At 39.8% G+C, this 19,671-nt stretch overlaps 3 protein-coding genes across 6 annotated transcripts in view; all 3 read left to right on the top strand.

Annotated features, from left to right (window-relative positions):
• The window catches only part of exoc6 (exocyst complex component 6), a 54,472-nt gene extending 50,052 nt beyond the window's left edge, over nucleotides 1-4,420 (top strand). For all 4 annotated transcript variants that reach the window (XM_064320411.1, XM_064320419.1, XM_064320427.1 and 1 more), the window contains 2 exons: nucleotides 2,395-2,507; nucleotides 3,304-4,420. In XM_064320411.1, the coding sequence (XP_064176481.1) occupies nucleotides 2,395-2,507; nucleotides 3,304-3,436 (246 nt within the window). In that variant the 3' untranslated portion in view covers nucleotides 3,437-4,420. The remainder of the gene's footprint in view (nucleotides 1-2,394; nucleotides 2,508-3,303) is intronic.
• Nucleotides 4,421-5,810: 1,390 nt separating this feature from the next.
• On the top strand, nucleotides 5,811-13,727 carry LOC135247123 (cytochrome P450 26B1-like). The gene is made up of 7 exons (XM_064320398.1): nucleotides 5,811-6,320; nucleotides 6,884-7,228; nucleotides 7,617-7,841; nucleotides 8,039-8,314; nucleotides 8,536-8,688; nucleotides 9,109-9,582; nucleotides 11,025-13,727. The coding sequence occupies exons 2-7, from the start codon at nucleotides 7,025-7,027 to the stop codon at nucleotides 11,400-11,402; spliced, it is 1,710 nt and encodes a 569-aa protein (XP_064176468.1). The 5' UTR covers nucleotides 5,811-6,320; nucleotides 6,884-7,024; the 3' UTR covers nucleotides 11,403-13,727.
• A 2,880-nt stretch (nucleotides 13,728-16,607) lies between these two features.
• LOC135247114 (cytochrome P450 26A1) lies at nucleotides 16,608-19,671 on the top strand. Its single transcript, XM_064320391.1, has 7 exons — nucleotides 16,608-16,936; nucleotides 17,181-17,405; nucleotides 17,621-17,902; nucleotides 18,037-18,186; nucleotides 18,293-18,427; nucleotides 18,527-18,679; nucleotides 19,013-19,671. Exons 1-7 carry the CDS (start codon nucleotides 16,748-16,750, stop codon nucleotides 19,349-19,351), a joined length of 1,473 nt encoding a protein of 490 aa, XP_064176461.1. The 5' UTR covers nucleotides 16,608-16,747; the 3' UTR covers nucleotides 19,352-19,671.

Genomic DNA, 19,671 nt, shown 5'->3' with positions numbered 1-19,671 from the left:
CCCCATCATTATCAAAAGCTGGGCTGCCCAACCCTGTTCCTGGTTATTGTCATGTAGGTTTTCACTCCAACCCAAACACCTCATTCAACAGCTAGAGATCTTGTTGAGCTGCCAATTAGTAGAGTCAGGTGTGCCAAATTGGTGTTGAAATGAAAACCTGCAGGACGGTACATATCCTGGTCAAAAGCCTGTTAAGTCACTGCCTCCATCAGAGTACCCTCACCAGCCATGTCAATGCTGAGGACAGGCACCTAGCAGATGCACATTGTCCACTTAAAAGCTACTAGGTGTTACACCTGCCCAATCAGCATTCAGTAGGTGGTTTATGTTACATAAGTGTACATTATAAACACCAAACCACAGTCCTGTAGTCTTGCGAATAATTATCTTGCTTAAGCACCCAGTTGTCACCAGGTGTTTTAAATTTACCTGAACAAGGCAGGCCTGACACTCCAGCCAGTAGCCAACTGGAGACAAAGTCTTGTGACTTGAAAGCGTGGCGGTGAACAGGAGACCTGGGGAATGAGAGGCAGCATTCGGACTCACTGCGGGGCACGGCGGGCTTGCTTGGCTTCTGTAAGACGAGGCCCGTGTTTTCAGGCAGGTATGCTGCCCTGTGGGAGAAAGCAATTTAGAGAGGATTAGTCTCAAGCCAAATAACTCCCGGTGAAGCCGATAAGTGTTTACCTGCTGAATATTCCAGAGCAATCCATTCTGTGTGTTCAGCTTAATCCAGCTGTGAAGCAGTGCCTATAGTGGACAGACACCACGGGAGCAGTAGTAGGACTCCCATTTCGCTGGTGATGACATTGGTAATAGCACTTATGTGTTTGCCTAGAATTCAACAAAGCATTGTAATGTTGAGTCAGATGGAGTATTTTCTGGAAAAGTAGAAGTAAGCTTGTTATTGTATACTGAATAAGGATACAAGCCTGTTTCCGTGCCTTCCATATCAATGGGTGATTTTTCACATAAAAAAAGTCACATTCAAGTGTTGTCACTGGTGCCTTCTCCACTGCTCGTCCATAGTTGCAACTTTTTTTGCCCTGCAGTTTCTGTCCTGTTGACTACCAGGCTCTACCTTAATGGGTTAGGAATCCATTAGTGTCCTTTGCAGTCCCACCCACAGACCTGCCCTCCTGATATTCTATGCCATTCTGGCATGAAAACACAGCACAACAATCTCAGCAGCCATAAATGAATTCCCAGGGATTGATGATAATTTTGGTTAAACATGTTGGGTCCATAAAATTCCATGGTATGATCTGAGTACCATTAACCACTCCCATTTCTCCCTGCCCTAAGCTGGACATGGCAGCCAATATGCAAGTACCTTGCATCTGGAGAGCTTCAACCACCCCCCCCCCTCCATATTAATGATAGCTCAGATAAAGGGGGGGGGGGCTTCACTCAGCAGGGACTGCTGATAAAGAGCTGTCCTATCAGGAGCGAGTAACAGGTGTGACATGCACATTAGCTGGAAACCCACCCTTTCTAAAAACTCATGACGACCCATCAATTTCTAACGGTTTACAAGAACGGAGGAGAGCTGTTTGACTTGCTTATCACTTCGCGGCGTGTATACAACGATCCTCGGCCCAGAATAAAAAACTGAGAAGGCGGCCGGGGCCAGAGGGGTGGGGGTGTCGGGGGAGGGGCCTCCGAGCACGGAGCCAGGGAAGCCTCTCGGCACAGTAGTGCGACTTCTGGCTGCTGTTGGGTTTGGGCTAATCTCCTGCCTGGGTTATCCAGGGGTCAGGTGGGGATTTTGTCTCTTCACTCTTCACTGGATCAGCCCCTATGTGTTTTAATAATGACCTCCTCACCTCTGTTAATTACGCCTGCTGACTCTGAGAAAACAGAATTTGTCTGTTCAAACAGGCTGAAGAGGCATGAGTGCCCCTGACAGCTTGTCCTAAACTGGCTATATTAAATTTGTGGGTGCGGAGCAGGGTAGTTGCACACCATTGCCCGGAACTGGAGCCAAATAAGGAAGAGTTAATGGCTTAATATGTTTAGAAACTTATTGTACGCAGTGTTGAAAGTTTGAATTATCTTGAAGAAAACTTAATAAATTACATGTCATTTACTTCAAACAATAAATGGATTTTCAAATTGTAACAATCCTTCAGTTGATAACTGAAGTTGTGGAGTTGAAGAGAAGGAAAAACAATGCAATCACTAGCCTGTTAAATAGGATTTTTTGAGTTGTAAAAAAACATACATAGGAACCTGAGAAGGGCACTGTGTGAGCCTTGTTCTGCTTACGCTAAAGAAAATAAACTGATCGTTTGACTGTTTTTAGTGTTGATATCCTCAATAAATCATTTACATAGACATTACAATGTAAGCTATTAGCAAACTGACTGACTCTCTTTCCCGCATGTGCCACAGCTCCTGGACTTGTTTATGGTGTGGGACTGGTCCACCTACCTGGCAGACTATGGACAGCCCACCTCCAAATACCTGCGGGTCAATCCATCCACCGCTCTGGCACTTCTGGAGAAGTGAGTGTCCCCATAACATTGCCCTGTTTAACGCTGACAAAAACTATATATCCGCCCCGTGCCTGCCGGACTTTTATGGTGTACTAATTTGCCAATCCTCCACCCCTCTTTTGTCTGTTTACACATGCTTTGCAGAGTCTATAGGGGGTATGTATTTGAATCTTAAGTTTGTTTTGAATGCGTGTATAGCTAAATTGCACCAGGTCATTGTGCTGTCTTCTGTGGTTGGCTTTCATGTTCATCACTCATCGAGTGAGTAAAGCAGTGAACGTCTGCTTGCTCCATACACATTTGCCAACAGTTGGTGAGAAAACAGGACGTTGTTTATAGATGACACTATACTTTCTGCAACACTGACTGACTGCTTTTGTGAGGTATTAACTTTTGTAACCTGTTGGGAGATTGACTCATCAATTTCCAAATATTTAAATTAATATGAAAACCAAATATGCAATGCTTAAATACTGAAACATAGTTACATGTTTACCACCATTACTTCAATGTAAATAGTTCAGTAAAAATATATATCTTCCCATCCAAACAGCCTTTTGGATTTGTATTGAATTTTGAAGTGTATCATTGATCACAAGATAAGATGCCATCACTTCAGTAAAGGACTGCTGACTTTTGTCATGCATGCTCTTGTTTTGAGGCTACATGCCTTGCAAGTCATCAACTGAAGATTTGTTGTTGCATGCAGTTCATGCACCTTCACTTTCTAGTCAGAATGATGAGATACACTCTTTGACAGAATTGCCAGCTTGGTGCTTGAATCACTCGTTTCCCTCTCCCACAGAATGAAGGACACCAGTAAAAAGAACAACATATTCTCCCAGTTCAGAAAAAATGACCGTGACAAGCAGAAGCTGATCGAAACGGTCGTCAAGCAGCTGAGAAGTTTAGTGAACGGAATGTCACAGCACTCCTAGTTTCTGCCACATCACTAATATCCGCACCTCCTCATCTCCAGCATTTCAACAACGTCGCTTTCAATTTATACGAGACTGGATATATCATTGTAAATAAGAAAAATGAAGAACGGTTTACCATGTACCGAAAAACGAATAAGCAGTAAATTTTTTTATGTATTTTTAATGGCTGAGAAATATGTTTTGTAAATTGTGAATGTGCAATGATTGTATCACCACAAAAAAAATGGTGCCCTGGATCAGTGGGAATGTATTACTATGAAGACTGAGACTGGACCATGAAGTCCCGAAATGAGACTGATGTTCAAAGAGATCTTTGGAAAATACTCCATAATGCAATATAAGGTGGAGTTTTAACTGTAAATACTTTTGGGTGTATTTAACAGTACAGTGTATCACGCTTCTCGCTAAATCTGATTTGAGTCTAATAACTTTTATTTACTGTAAAAACCTTGCATGATTTCGTTGAAGTTATTTTAAAAGGGGAAAAGGGTTAGGCCTGGAGTTAATTTATACTATGACTTTTACACACATGGTTTTATCTTTACGAAGAAAGATGTGTATTTTAAGAAGTGGAATTTGTGTTTGAAGTGATTTACAGAACAATTACTTGCATCCAAAACACTACTCAGATTTTTTTTTTCTCCTCAGGGTGAAATGTCAGCTTTTTGGTTAAGATGCTTTAGAATTCCATGCTAAGATGTTCCTAAAGAGCAATAATTGCTAAATTTGCAGCCTCTTATAAGCATAATTGCTTACAGGATGAAGACTTGGTAAACATTTTATAATTGGATTATGAGTTTTGGTCTGTACTACTTTAATAGGCGTTTTGCACTGAATATTATTTAAGTTTGGCATTGTTTTCTTCAATAGATGATGTAATTGAGCATTACATTGTACATAAAGCACATTTTGTTAAAAGAAAATGCAATGCAACAGGAATCATGTTTCTGTTGCTACAAATAAAGGAGGGGGTGCTCGTGACTGTGTCTCCTGAATCTAAAAAAAGTCATTAGCCTTTATAAATGTATTTCAGTTTTATTGCTATTCATAAAGTTTTTGGAAAATATTTCTTTTTTTTTTCTTTCATAAATTAAGCATTCAACATTCCAATGTGAAATAGCTAGTCTTATTATGATGTTGCTCAGGATTTCAACTGACAGTTGTTTCTGTGGCACTTGCCCATTATTATCCCTATATTGTGGAGGCATTTCCAAAATTTTGTTTAATTTTTCCAATTTAAGTTTACATGTTTGTCTGTGTGCTACAATGAAGTGAGTTCACTCTCTGATTAATATGATTGAGGTGAAATGAGCACTCAAATGATTCAAAAGTATACATTTCATTCATCACTTCAGTGTACAAGCTTAAGGAAAAGTAAATTAAATATTGTTGAACACCACCAAACTATGAATATTGCTTTCTTTTTAGAATTTGCAATGAACAATCGGATCACACTTGCTTTATCTGGACGTGACATCTTGGATGTAAGGAAATTTCAATGTATGTAATTGAACTAAATATTGATATTGCTTACGCGCAGCATTTTTATGCATCTTGTTTTAAAGGCAAGATGCTTAATGCCCTGATCAAAATCTTACGAGATTGCCATATATTAAGGATGTGCATACATTTTTTGTCACAAGAGGTTAACATTTTTTGCTTTAATTTCCTTTTTTTAATTTCCAAAAAGGGCTCATAGAAAAAGTGCATTTTCTTGGTCATATATTCATGATATAGCAAAAAGAAAGCCTTTTATTGGTATTTTGTTACATTAACACTTTGTTTAACTTCATCAGTAAAAAAATAAAAAATAAAAGTGGCATATGTTACGCAAGTGTAGATTGAGGAAATTACGATTGAGGAGTTACGTTTCATTGACTATTTGAACCAAGCCGTTTTTGGTAGCCCGACTCCTATTGCAATGGTAGTGGACCACGAGGCAACAAACCTTTCGAGTCAGCCTGGGGGCATAGATGAACTCCATAGAGGAGTCTTCCCTGTCTGGCATAAAAACAAACTTCAACAGGTGTGCTGTATGCTCCTCAAATGGAAAAGGATGCACGCCACCTGGAAGCGCTCGACTATCTCAAATTCTGAAGGACTTCGCAGACTCATCAGCATACACAAACAGTTCATTTGCACGTACTTAAAGTGTGTGTGTGTACACAACGATTGATGTATATCATAAACCCGTAGCTACAGAAGCCTAGAGTGAATGTAGGCTCATTTAGGAATGAAATTGTTAAAATATGACAAATGGAGAAAAAAAAGTTATATTGCATTGTAGTTCAGTCGGGTTAGTTTCTGCATATTATGTACAGAGACACCGTTAGTTCACTGTTAAACTAATCTTTAAAGATCTTTAAACGATATTATGCTATTGTTATTGTATTTTAATCTTTATGGTGACATTATGTAATTGAATGTCATTTTCATTACATAGGAAATGTAAACAAATGGACGTTAATAACTGTCCGTAAGTAGGCTACATGTTTGTTCAGTGAAGTAAAAAGCCATGACGATGATTGACTGAATTAGATCATGGAGCTGTCTGAATGGCAGATATTTAAACGTATGGTTATCCGTGATTGGTTACCTGTTTCCATAGTGAATGACAATCGATCCCTCGCACTGTTTCACTGCCTCTACCCCGCCCTCTCCATCTCAGAGTGGGGCAAGTGGATGATCTCAAACTTGGCTCAAACATTGTATCAGCCACATAAATATTCAAAGCACAATACGTCATCTGCGAAGGTGGATCATAAAGAGTGCCAATATCTATAAAACGCGGGGCGAACGGGAAACATTAACGGAGGTCATTTTTGGGAAAACTGAGGGAGGAATTCGCAGGATCTGAATTATGATTCAGCACTAAAAAAAAGTAAGTCATATGTTACTAGTATTAGTGTAAACAATTCTGCTACTTGACAGATTAAGCGAGACGTTTGTATATAGCACCGAATCATATACTCAAATATCCAAATAGCGCAATCAACTGACATAATTTATCTGTCTCTGTGCAATTCTTGACTATTGTTGTTGAAATCATTTTCCTGCTAAGCCAAGATTTATTATCATTAATGGATTTATTACTTAGTGGTTTTCAGATAACCCAAGGACCTATTAGAGGGGAATGACAAAATTCAGATCATTGGGAATACTGAGCCCCCTGAGCGCTGTACACCCATATAACACATGCAACAAGTTCAGCCATTTGGTCTGTTTTACAACCAAAATGTTTTCTATTGAACTGATTATTCATATATTATCAATTTTCTGCTTTTGCGACAAAATTCGCCAGAGTTCATGGTGACGTTAATTTATGCATATCAACCATTTTTTGTTTAATATTTTCCCCATAACATAAAATGTATTGTTTAGCAGATTATGGTTACTGAATTTGTCTTTGTTCTTAATGTATTTGCAAACATATTTAATTTCTAGATCGCTGAAGGACACGACAGTGATGCATCTTCTGAAATATAGAGCCTCTGATTTTACCGGTCTCTGAATCTTCTGCCAACTGGAACTTACTCGGAAAGTAGAAAGCATCGGGGGGCTCGTACAGGTCTCGACTTTTTGGAGATGTTCCTGCCAGAGTTCAGTCAATTCTCAGCACTGGCTACTGCAATCACATCTGTGACATCTGTCCTGTTGCTGCTCGCTGTCTCCCGACAATTATGGGCACTCCGGTGGTCCATCACACGGGATAGAGATAATAAACTTCCTCTTCCTAATGGCTCCATGGGCTGGCCACTCATTGGAGAAACATTCCACTGGTTGTTTCAGGTAAAATGTTCAATGATTTAAAAATTAAACAACCGCTATATTATGGTGGATATGTGCCGGTTGTGCGTAATTGCGCGTTTCCTAATATACTGAAAATCTGCTTGTGTTATTGTAGGCTACTCTTCATGGCAAAACTGTATGTGTGGCACGAATTTTACAGGAATAGAAATATGGGAAATGGGCAACAATTGCCATTCCAAATACAACGAGAACAACCATTTCCTTAGTCGTGTGCCTATTTAAGTAGTTTCATTTGGATGTAACATCCTACCAAGCCTGAGTTTATTGAACACTGAATTTGATTGTGCGGGAATGCATAGGTGGGATATTCCCCTTTGCCAAAACGTGAACGCAACATCTATTTAACCACGCTGTATTTTTCTGACAGGGGTCAAACTTTCACGTCTCCAGGAGGGAAAAATACGGAAACGTATTTAAAACCCACCTTTTAGGGCAACCGCTTATCCGTGTAACAGGGGCAGAGAATATCCGTAAAATCCTGCTCGGAGAACACAGCTTGGTGTGCACTCAGTGGCCACAGAGCGCTCGGATCATCCTGGGACCGAACACGCTGGTTAACTCCATTGGAGATCTTCATAAGCAAAAAAGAAAAGTAAGGCAGAAAAGAAGTTTAGTTGCAAAGTAAAATGCCCGGTGTTAATTCAACTGTACCTTGATCAGGAGGTAGCAGGTGCCTACGTTTTAATTGGGGAGGAGTCTACGTAATGCATATGTAATGATATAAATATTGCATTAGGCTGATTTTTTTGTGCCGTCTGCTAATTGTCATTGTTGTTTGCTTCGTTTAAGATCTTGTTAAAAGTGTTCAGCCGCGCGGCTTTGGAGACATACATCCCCAGATTGCAGGATGTTGTCAGGACTGAAATTGTCAAGTGGTGTTCAAAGCCTGGTTCTGTGAACGTGTTCGGTGCAGCTAAAGCGCTCACTTTCCGCATTGCTGTCCGGGTGCTCTTGGGACTGAGCATGGGAGACGCCGATGTTGAGCATCTCTCCAAAATATTCGAGGAGCTCATGAACAACCTCTTCTCACTCCCAATTGATGTGTCCTTCAGTGGACTCCGAAAGGTAAACCAAATCGCTTGTTATTTATTGTATATTATTATTACTTTTAGACACTGAAGTCACAGAAGACGATCACTTTCGCTGTTGTGGCAACATATAATACAACATGTAATCGGAAACGTATCGAATCAATCATCCTCACAATATTGAACTGTTATCATTTTGGATTACCTGTGCCGTTTCAAATATTATTTACAGCGTTTGTAATTATGTTTTTACTACAGGGTATAAAGGCCCGTGAAAAACTTCACGCATTTATGGAGAAAATAATCGCAGAGAAACTACAGAACCAACGGTGCGACGGAAACGATGCATTTGACTACATACTAAGTAGTGCCAAGGAAAATGGGCATACCTTAACTGTTCAAGAACTTAAGGTAAAGAACAGAAATAGGTTGGTTTCATTTTGTATATTAGCTTTGCTTGGGGTATACAGAGATTAAACTAAGCTCAAGCATATGAAGTCATGCAGCTTTCATCTATATTACATTGGACATTGGTATAATTTCATTGGAAATACTCAAAAATTCGATAATCGTTTTAATTTAAAGGGGCACTATCCGCATTCTGGCACTATAGCCTATGATACAAGTAAATAACATTAGGACAGTAGTGGAAATATGTATGTTCCTTAAAAGCTGAACTTTAAATGACTATTCCCACGCTGTCGCATAGTTCAATTTAATGGTCTTTCCTAAATAAACCCACAGGAAAACATAATTTGCTACAGGTCTACCTATTATAGGGATTATAGGACATCCGGGGAAAGCTCATTGTGTCATTTCTTCGTATTATAGGAGGCTGCGGTGGAGCTCATCTTCGCTGCGCACTCAACCACTGCCAGTGCCTCCACCTCTCTTATCCTCCAGCTGCTGAAGCATCCGTCTGTAGTTGAAAAGGCCCGGCATGAACTGGAGGCACATGGGCTAAGAAGAGGTTCGAAATGTGGCAGTCGCTCAATTCTCACGGAATGGGATCCGGAGGAACACAGTATTCCATCAGAGGATGAGGCGACAGAAAAAGGCGGGAATGAAAGTTTAAGACTTGGAACAGAGACCAACTGTCCGCTGTTTAGCACTAGAATAAATTGCTGTGAACCCGCGGAGCACCGCATTGAGCAATGCCTAGATTCTAGCTTCAGTCGTCCTTATCTGAGTTTGAAGAAACTGAACCAACTGCGTTACCTGGACTGTATTGTTAAGGAAGTGCTCCGGTTTCTCCCACCGGTGTCCGGAGGTTACAGGACAGCACTCCAGACCTTCGAATTAGACGTAAGTATGGCCACACCACATGTTGCGTATTTACGCATAATCAGTGCACGATTCGCACCCACATCCCTGGTGCACTATACGGACAGTAACCTACAGCAATACACAATACATATATAGACTACCAGACGTATGGTATGTATCGTCATTGTATAAAAAAACCTTATAAATATACCTGATGGGAAGTCAACTGCCTTTTTCCAAAACCTTATTTTAAAAAAACGGCGAATTCCCGTAACCAAACGTAATGAGGCGAGGGGAATTTTTTTTACCCATTAAAGGCCTCGTGTATGTGTCTTGACGTGTTCCTTCCATGTGTCTCTTCTGTCAAGAGCAGTAGGACATTTCTTTTCAAGGTAATAAGGATAAGCAAAGGCAGAACACAGGTCACGTTGCAAAATACAATGCGCACTTACCAAAAAGCGTTTCAAAGTCGTATGCAAAATATAGCACACACCTGTTTATTTTCGACGAATGAAAGAATGTTGGCCAAAGAGCGACTTTGTTATGACTGCTGATGGAATACAGCGAAAGCCTCAATTGCAACTGACAAACTGGCCCTGATGCACCAGAATTTGTCCTAGGCAAACTGGTTTGGGTTTTTACTGCTTAACATTTAGCATTTGACCCGCGTAAATTTTCCATGTGCCTTATGATCTATCATTTCTGATCGCCAATATGTAATCTGTAAATATTATATGAATTGTGGGAAGTGTGACCATCTGTCATTTTGAGATACCTTTAATATGTATTTAATGTATTCCTATTAATTTGGGCCTCAACTGCATTAATGTTAAGCGCATTAGGACAGAGTCTCAACTCTGTGTAGTATATTATGTAAGACGTGCTTTGCGTGAAAGGGTAGAGTTGGGGCATTTTATCTCAATGTCGCCCCCTATTGAAGATAGTAGGTCTACTTTCCGTTGTGACTAATTTGAAAGTACAGTTGTAATTTAACTGATTTTAATGAAGATCACATTTCAGTTTTTTTTCCACTTACAAAACATAGTATGATTTATGTTCAGCTTTTTGAAACAAGTACCGGAGGTTACAGGTAAAATGATTATACTTATCGCCACCTCCATTATATTATTAGTAGCAACCGTAATAGTTGTTGTAGTTGTAGGAATGGGGTTGGAGGTTTTAGTCATGTAATTAGTAGCGTACGCAGTAGAATGTTCAGTGTCAAATCAACTCTTAGAGTACATACGGTCCCTATTGGACTCATATGCACTCTGTTAACAGAGCTGAATGAAAATTGGACATTTCACAGTGTAGTAATGGTAGTGGTGCTAGTAGCAGTAGTTTTAGTCGTCATGCCATTAGGGTGCTCTGCATAAGAGAGTCTGCTAAATGTCTGAGATAAATGTAGCTGCGGTGGTGCATTAATAAAATAATGTAGAGGTGATGACACAAATTTGCCGTGTATTCTTGCGTTTTTACAGGGTTATCAGATTCCCAAAGGATGGAGTGTCATGTACAGCATCAGAGACACACACGAGACAGCTGCAGTGTATCAGAGTCCAGAAGCATTCGACCCCGATCGCTTTGGAAGCGGGCGAGAGGAAAGCAGGATCGGACGCTTTAACTACGTCCCGTTTGGCGGCGGTGTGAGGAGCTGTATTGGAAGGGAACTGGCACAGATCATACTAAAGACTCTGGCTATCGAGCTACTCTGCACTGCTGAGTGGAGGCTGGCCACGCAGACCTTCCCCAAGATGCAGACTGTGCCCATTGTTCACCCAGTTAATGGACTACATGTTTATTTTGACTTTGTAAATTCTGGGAAGACACTACCCGAAAGTCAGTCTGAGTGTATTTAGATCTATTTATCTACACTTCACGTGTCAAGGGGCAACCACTACACAAAGTGGTCATCAGCACATTTTGAATTGGGCAAGTTTTCGCAGTTTCGTCCATTGGCCAAAATTTAATAGGACAATGCACCATCCACAAGATTTCCTTCAACACGCTGCTACCAAAATACAAAAATGCAAGGTGAAACTGATTCCACAAAAGCTTCATCAAATCAGTCTCTAGGAATCTTGGTCTTGCATGCTTTCGCACTTAACTTGCTTAGGAGATCACCATTTTATATATATGTATATGTATATATATATATATACACACACACACACACATTGTTCAAAAATGAAGTGTAAACTGTAGTCTAAGATGCATTCAAAGTAAAACTGTTTTCTAATATGTAATATTTATACTTAATGTGAATTATGAAATCTACCTTCAGAAGAAAATAAATCTTTAAAACAATTATTTATATTCTGGAAAGATATACAATGACGAAAAACCAAGAACAGTAATGCAATTGCACGGGGCAAATACTTCATACAATAATAAGGCCCGGTGTTAGGAAAAACACTACAGAGCAATAGGTGCAACAGACTAGTGCAATAGACAGAGCACTGTATGACAGTACAGAGTATGGAGAAGTAATGCATTATTTGACCAAGTGTCACCTGATGTAAAAAAAAAATGCTGTTGATATGTTACTTGATTGTGAGTACAAATGCTGCCACATGATGTTCTGATGTTGTACATATAAGCATGGTAGTTGTTTCAAACTCTGTGCTTCTTATATTGTGTTAAATATATCAGGAGACTACTCCTTACTTAATTTTTATGATGTATTGCCTTGTTTGGCCAGTCATCTCTCACTCCCTTTCCATGGCTTTGGTAAAGTTACCCAGAAGAGATATTTGAAACCTGTGGGAGCCATTTAATTAAAGGAAAAGGAGGATTCATATCCAATTATGCCATAAAGACATTATTACACTTAAATTACAAAAATAACCTTTTCAGCTTTAAATAAAAGTATAAGTGTGACCCATGATATAAATAGCACTGCTAAAATAACAATACAAAGGTGAACAGCTTTTTTGTACTGAATCCAACTCTCAAAGCACTACAAGACCTACCTGGCCACAGGGTATTAGAGGGAAAGCTTTTCCAGGCACTAGACCCCTAGAGGTAGGGTGTGTACTTGTGCGTACATGCTCACATGAGGGGGGGGGGGGGGGTTTCTCATAATTTCTTCCCCTGCATAAATCATTTCTACATCCATCCCTGCCTGGCCAAATCACATATGATCCATAATTAATAATGAGGCCATCCTGAAATGCACTGATAACGAACGCCAAATGTGAAGCATCATGTTTTATGCTCTATGAAAACAAAATGCGCGTGCTGAAAAAAAAACTAGTTTTTTTTTAAACTCCTCACCACCACCAACTGTCCCTACTATTGCTGTGCCTTTCTAATGTACATTACCTTTGTATTAAATGAATTTCGTATTTATTCCACATTCCTGTTTGGTATAGTATTACATGTAACCTTGCATACCAGTAGGCCTACGGAATAAAAATGAGTGCGACCTGAACATGCGTCCTTCGTAACTACAGTTTGTTTGAATGTTTATATTTATTCAGAGAATGATGCTCATGGTTAGGATTAGTTTATGGGGAGCAGTACCTATGGCTTATGGAAATCAAGATTGTTTATTATTATTATTATTGTTATCATTGAGCCCTGGTAGGCAAACTGTTGTGTCCATTATTGGTGGGTTTACTTTTTGTGAGTTAATGTCTTTTTTTTTTTTGTATTATTTCAGTTTTATTGTATGTTTGTACGTTTTCAATTGGCCACAACCGTTGTGTTCAATGAAGGATAATGTCAATACAGAATTTTGTGACAGCTAGCTGAAATGCTGGTATGGGGGCATTCAGGAATTTGTGTTCTTCAGCAAGAGAATACACTTCAAGCAATCAAAAACATCCACTAAAACTAAATGTATCTATTTTTTAACCCAGAAAGTGAACAGTCTCTGTAAATATAAATGAACAAGGTTATTGTCTTATTTAGAGAATGATTAAGAAAAAAAAACAGGAATTGAGCAAAAAGGTCACCAGAACATATGGACACAAATATGTACTATGCAATTCTTTGATTAATAATTGTTTTAATGTGTAATGACAAATTTTTAATTGATGTTAGATTTGTTTTGGGGCAAATTTCATGTTTCATGAAATATATAATATTGGAAGAAGGCATGTATCATGTGATTCATAGTGGCCTTTCTCCTGGCTGTAGGTTACTTCCAAGCACTAAATGTAATTAAAATTCTTAGATAGCTACATCAACAGCAAGAGTGTAACTGACACATTTCTATCATTACCAGCATTTATATGTAAGTGTGTTCTTCATAGTCCACATTATATGAGGATATTCAGATAAACAAATATATCATTACTACATAGTCAAAGTGAATGAACAGCCTGGCTATGACACATGGCTCATAATTAATATTAATTTTCTGCCCTATTTTAGACCCCATTTACATTTGAGGACAACATGTACCTGAGAAATCACCAGGCTTCTCAGCAGCCATCAAAGGGAAACCTGTAAAAGGTTACACCTTGAGAGAAGGCTGACAGGATGACCTTTTAGTGAACCATTAAACTGTGCCCTCCTGACCTGCTCCTGATGTGGCAGTTCACTCTGCGTAAACGTCATGTAAGCGCACAAATCAAGCACATTAGTGTTATAATCGAACAAGGCGGTGAGATTCTGTGCGCCAAGTGGTTGACAGAAATTACATTTAAAACAATAAAAAGTTATATAAAGAAGGGAATAGAGAACATGACAACACAAGAGATGAATCGTTCAAACGGTAAACAGTTCACACGCTTTGGTATTTTAGGCTTTGATTTCTGTTGTGTAATAAATTTCGTGAAACTTTTTCTCTAAAAACGCGATTCACAAGATATCTACAGAGCGTTAAGTCTCGCCAGATTCTGACTAGAACAATGAAAAAGGTCCGTTTTCGTGGCTCCAATTAAAACTTTCTTTACAAAAAAGTGAAAAGGCTGTCTATCTCGTGACCCAGTTACAAAATAACTGTAAGTGGTTTTAATTATCCCCTTTATTTGATTTTTTGTGATTGACAGCCGGAGAATAGATCACTGTGTAGATAATAAAGCTTTCCTACCATAATTACTGGGGCTTCGGCTCCCGTATCTCGTTATTTGATGGACAGTGAACTTGGCGAGGTTTACACCAGAGTTCATAGAGATGTCAGGGTCCGTGTTGCAGGTCACACGCAGGTCAGCGCTTGGGAATGAGAGAGAACCCTGGGGGCATCGCAGCTCTCCGGCGCTAATCGTGGACGCTACTCCACCACACACACCGCATCACACGCACAAGGCGTTTAAAAGTCTGTGGACGAAAAAGCGTTTACATACATAACCTTTTGAGTAGTCAATCAGACCGCACGAGAGGACTATCGTTTACCCTGGTTAACGCTCAACTTTTCAACATCACTAGCCTGCCGTACAGCAACGTTACATAATAAAACCTGGGAAATGAGGTCAAATTAGCTGGGTTAGCAATCAGCTATGATTCAAACGAGCTCCAACACCAGATCAAAGATAAATGATCCCCCGGTTAGAAGTTGGCTGGAAGAGAAGTCATTAACAAAAAACGACCAATAGCCTAATTATCATAGCCATGTTGGCTGAAACGAAACTATCTGGCTATTTCCCGCAGGACTTCTCCATTACAAGGTGAATGTCTTCTACCCACTTTTTTTATAATGTGAAACATAATGATCATAATTTGTTCAGTACAGGAACTTGAGTTGATCACGCCTTTCATTGATACAAATTACTGATTTATAGCGGCTACGGAAGACAAATGCAGAAAATTGTCAATAACACGATAAACAGCAGTTTATGGCGTATGAGTAGGGCATGCAGTGCACATAAACTGCACTTGAACTTCAGGTAGCATCAGTGTGGGCGGAGCAAGATATGACAGAATTTGAATCATTTCCCACCTGATTCGGCAATCAGTTCTTGGAATTTTTGGTCTACGTCACACTAATTCACAAAAGGTAAACGTCTTTCCGCAATCAGAATGAGGCAAGGCGTCATCTGTTTGAAAACGTTCAATACTATGGGACGAAACACAGGAAACTGAATGTGTACTTCAAATGCACAAGCTATCCACAATGATATCGGTATGAGCCGTCGAAGACATGATTTATTTCCATGTCTGCGTCACTTGAGAATCAAAGGTGAAATGCAGGGCAACCAATTCTAGGGCACCGTGAGGCGCGCCAACAAGAGGGAAATCCAGAAATGTGTCGCTGTAAAATTTGGAGCCACCCTGTCTCTTCCTGAAGTGACTGCGTCGCATGCCTTTTCCACATTATAGCTGTCGTAAAAGCAATTCTAAATGCTGTGGGAGGTTCGCGGGGTATTTACTTTTTATGTACTGGTAACTTTGCTTCTTCCCGTCACTTTTTGGACTGACCCAAATTTGAACCCGCTGCAGAAAATACACATTTAAAGAATAATGAAAAACACTAGTTTTTATTTGAATGAGGGCAAATGCCAGGTTTAAGATCATACTATGCAACTGTTTTGCTTGTGGAAATCAGGATATATTCCACGCTAATCCAAATTTCAACTGGTCCATATATTTCTTCCATCATGTGCATTGTACGCGTTAGATGCAGTATTTTATGTTTGCACTATATCATCCTGTGATGCTACTGAAGTTTTGTAATTATACAGGTTCTGAACTAATATTGGGGCAATACTCGTATGTTTGAAATAACATTTACAAACGTAAATATTTTTTAAAGTAACGAGGGAATAACTTGATTTATTTTGCTAAGAGATTTAAAGGTATCAATACCTTCCTCAATCTTTTAAATGCTGTTCAATTAAGCCCGCCCCGGGCATTACACACACCACTCAAGGCACAGTAATGAGTGTAAACTGCGGAATATTTGCAACAAAGAACCCTCGATGGTTCCTATTGTGTTGGGGAATTAACACCTTTTCAAAGTTAAATGCCAGGATTGTCTAGTTTCTACGGGAGGTAGTATTAAAATGCGCTTATAACAAATGGTTAAGGGTTTGGAGTAGCTTCTCCCTTGTGGGCGGAGCGAGATGACACCACAATTAAAGATGAACTTTGTGTGAACTAATTTATCTGACCAAGGTAACAGGAGGCCGAGACCTGTGGAAAGAGTATAAAAGGGCGTATAAACTTTGAGACTTACCAGTAGAGCGCAAACTCTTGTGACATCTCTGAAAAAGTGTCTGGTAACCCTAAAATTGTAGTCTTCGAGTATAATATCAAAATGGGTTTGTACACCTTAGTTGCAACGTGTCTCTGCACTCTGGTACTTCCAGTTTTGCTCTTTTTAGTTGCAGTTAAGTTGTGGCAAATATATATGATCCGTGGTCGTGATCCGAGCTGCCAGCGTCCCCTTCCTCCAGGTACAATGGGCTTGCCCTTTCTTGGCGAGACACTTCAACTGGTTTTGCAGGTAAGGCACGAACCTTTCAGTGTTCTGAAATATACATATGAGACAGAAGTGATTCTTGGTGTGACGGTGAGATGTGTGAATGAGAAAACTCGCTAATATAAATATTAAGTATTTGGGATTGATGTGTGTTGTCCGCCGCTGCAGTATCAATATGATATATTGAAATGGACTCATTTACTTTTATCCGTGTATCGTGGAGATGGCAGTAGTAGAAAAACAATCATCGCGTTGTTTCCTCTTACAGAGAAGGAAATTCCTCCGGATGAAGCGCCAGAAGTACGGATTTATTTATAAAACTCATCTGTTCGGCAACCCCACTGTGAGAATAATGGGAGCCGAGAATGTGAGGCAGATACTGTTGGGTGAACATAAACTTGTCGCTGGTTATTGGCCGGCGTCTGTGAGAAGCATTCTGGGCTCCGACACTCTCTCCAATGTGCATGGTGCACAGCACAAAAGCAAGAAAAGGGTAAGTTCAAAGAGGGTATTTTCGTCTCGTGAACATGGTCCAGAAGGGTTATCCCATTCTACTGGCATATTTGCTAGCTGTATTTCATAGTTAGAACATTTCAACATGGCTTAGTTTAGCATCTTTCTTTATATTTTGTGAACCAGTTTATCGTCTCATGCGTTCCACGATGGAGTGCCTTGTAATGTTTTCGTTAACAGTCTTCATATTTTTAGGCGCTTATGAAAGCCTTCTCACGTGAAGCCTTGGAGAACTACATCCCCGTTATCCGCGAGGAGGTGAGATGCGCAGTAAAGGACTGGATGCAGAGCGATTCCTGCGTTCTGGTTTATCCGGAGATGAAGCGGCTCATGTTCCGCATTGCAATGAGGATTCTGCTGGGGTTCGACCCCGACCAAATTAAGACAGACGAGGAGGAATTAGTGGAGGCATTCGAAGAGATGAAAAAGAACCTGTTCTCCCTCCCAATCGATGTTCCATTCAGCGGGTTATACCGGGTATGTGTCAAAAGATCCAAGTCAATGCAGTTGATGCTTTAGCATAAGCGCGTCTTTGAGCGCATCATGCATTTCAGTATTGTGCCGCGATTATTTTTGTAAAAATGAACATGACTCTATTGTTGATTCCATAGGGTCTGAAAGCTCGCAATTTCATTCATTCAAAAATCGAAGAAAATATACAAAAGAAGATCCAGGACAGCGTTGACGAGAGAAAACCCAAGGATGCGCTCCAGCTGTTAATTGAAAACTGTAGACGAAGCGACGAACCACTCAGCATGCAGGTAATTACTATGTCATGACTGCTTAGCATTTTACAGTTTTAGGCCACGTTTCGTAACATTTACTGATACTGCCGATGTTAAAATACAATTCTACTCCCATTCGAAGGAGCTCAAAGAGTCTGCGACAGAATTACTCTTCGGCGGTCATGAGACTACGGCCAGCACTGCCACCTCTCTGGTGATGTTCCTTGGACTGAATCAGGACGTGATACAGCGCGTGAGAGAGGAGCTTCAGGAGAGGGTAAGAAAGTACATGCATAATAACCACAAAAAATATCCGTGTTATGGAAACTTTGTCCCCCGTCGGTATTTATGAAATGTACTATTATATTTCCTAAAGGGATTAACAGGCGTGTGTCCCCAAGAGAAAACTCTCAATATAGAGTTACTGGAACAGCTGAAATACACGGGGTGTGTTATCAAAGAAACCCTGCGGATTAACCCCCCTGTCCCTGGAGGCTTCCGTGTGGCTCTGAAGACGTTCGAAATCGACGTAAGTTTAAATCAGATATCCCGGTTTTCAAGAAAATGCCATTATAGTACTCTTAACGCATAGAAGTTAGACTTGCCAGTATAGGCATCGTTTGGGCAATCAGAGGCAACTTTAAATCACGTCAAGACACTTAGTTAAAATAACTGCTATACCCATAGTTTCAGACATGCCTCAAGTAAGAGAGTACAGCACAATAGCACAATTTCCATGTGAATTGTGAATGTATGGCAAAAAATAATTTAGTTTTTAGAGATTGACATATTGTTGGGGTGTACTGAAAGCCCCCAGTATCAACTTCTTAATCTTAATTGCCAATTCATTTTTTTTGTCCAGGGTTACCAGATCCCAAAAGGATGGAATGTCATTTACAGCATATGTGACACACACGATGTTGCGGATGTGTTCCCCAACAAGGAGGAATTTCAGCCAGAACGATTCATGTGCAAGTCTCCCGAAGACTCCTCCAGGTTTAACTACATCCCCTTTGGAGGGGGCTCAAGGATGTGTGTTGGCAAGGAATTTGCTAAAGTCGTCCTGAAGATATTCCTAGTTGAGCTGACCACAAAATGCAACTGGACCCTGTTGAATGGACCGCCAACTATGAAAACAGGCCCAACTGTTTACCCAGTGGACAACCTCCCCACAAAATTCTGCAACTATACTGATAATTAAAAAGGAGTTGTGAACTGTTAGCTTGAAAATATGTAAATAGTCTTATTTAATTATTTTAGATTAACTGACCGTGTTTGTCATTTTAGTTTTAACTTGTATAGTTTAATACAATAGATATTTATATAAACTCAACAATATTTTTGTAAACAAAAACTTTAAGCACTACATATTAATGGATCTATCGTTTCTTTGCAACCTGTAAATGTTGTGTACATTTGTAATGTAGTTAAGTAGCATTTTGTATCTTAATGCATCTTATTTAAGTTACACATTACTGTAAAGCTTTTATTTAATAAAATGTTTTCAAAGAAAAAAACCCT

This window comes from Anguilla rostrata, chromosome 2 (assembly GCF_018555375.3).
Source record: "Anguilla rostrata isolate EN2019 chromosome 2, ASM1855537v3, whole genome shotgun sequence".
Lineage (NCBI taxonomy): Eukaryota > Metazoa > Chordata > Actinopteri > Anguilliformes > Anguillidae > Anguilla > Anguilla rostrata.
This window is presented reverse-complemented; position numbering and strand designations above follow the sequence as displayed.

What these genes read in the sequence shown, in the direction of transcription:
- LOC135247114 (XM_064320391.1), top strand. Translation starts at nt 16,748, where the DNA reads ATGGGTTTGTACACCTTAGTTGCAACGTGTCTCTGCACTCTGGTACTT. An exon ending in CATTCAGCGGGTTATACCGG is followed by an intron (nt 17,903 to 18,036) that starts GTATGTGTCAAA and finishes TTGATTCCATAG; the next exon opens with GGTCTGAAAGCTCGCAATTT. An exon ending in GAGAGGAGCTTCAGGAGAGG is followed by an intron (nt 18,428 to 18,526) that starts GTAAGAAAGTAC and finishes TATTTCCTAAAG; the next exon opens with GGATTAACAGGCGTGTGTCC.
- LOC135247123 (XM_064320398.1), top strand. Translation starts at nt 7,025, where the DNA reads ATGTTCCTGCCAGAGTTCAGTCAATTCTCAGCACTGGCTACTGCAATC. An exon ending in CATTCCACTGGTTGTTTCAG is followed by an intron (nt 7,229 to 7,616) that starts GTAAAATGTTCA and finishes TTTTTCTGACAG; the next exon opens with GGGTCAAACTTTCACGTCTC. An exon ending in CCTTCAGTGGACTCCGAAAG is followed by an intron (nt 8,315 to 8,535) that starts GTAAACCAAATC and finishes TTTTTACTACAG; the next exon opens with GGTATAAAGGCCCGTGAAAA.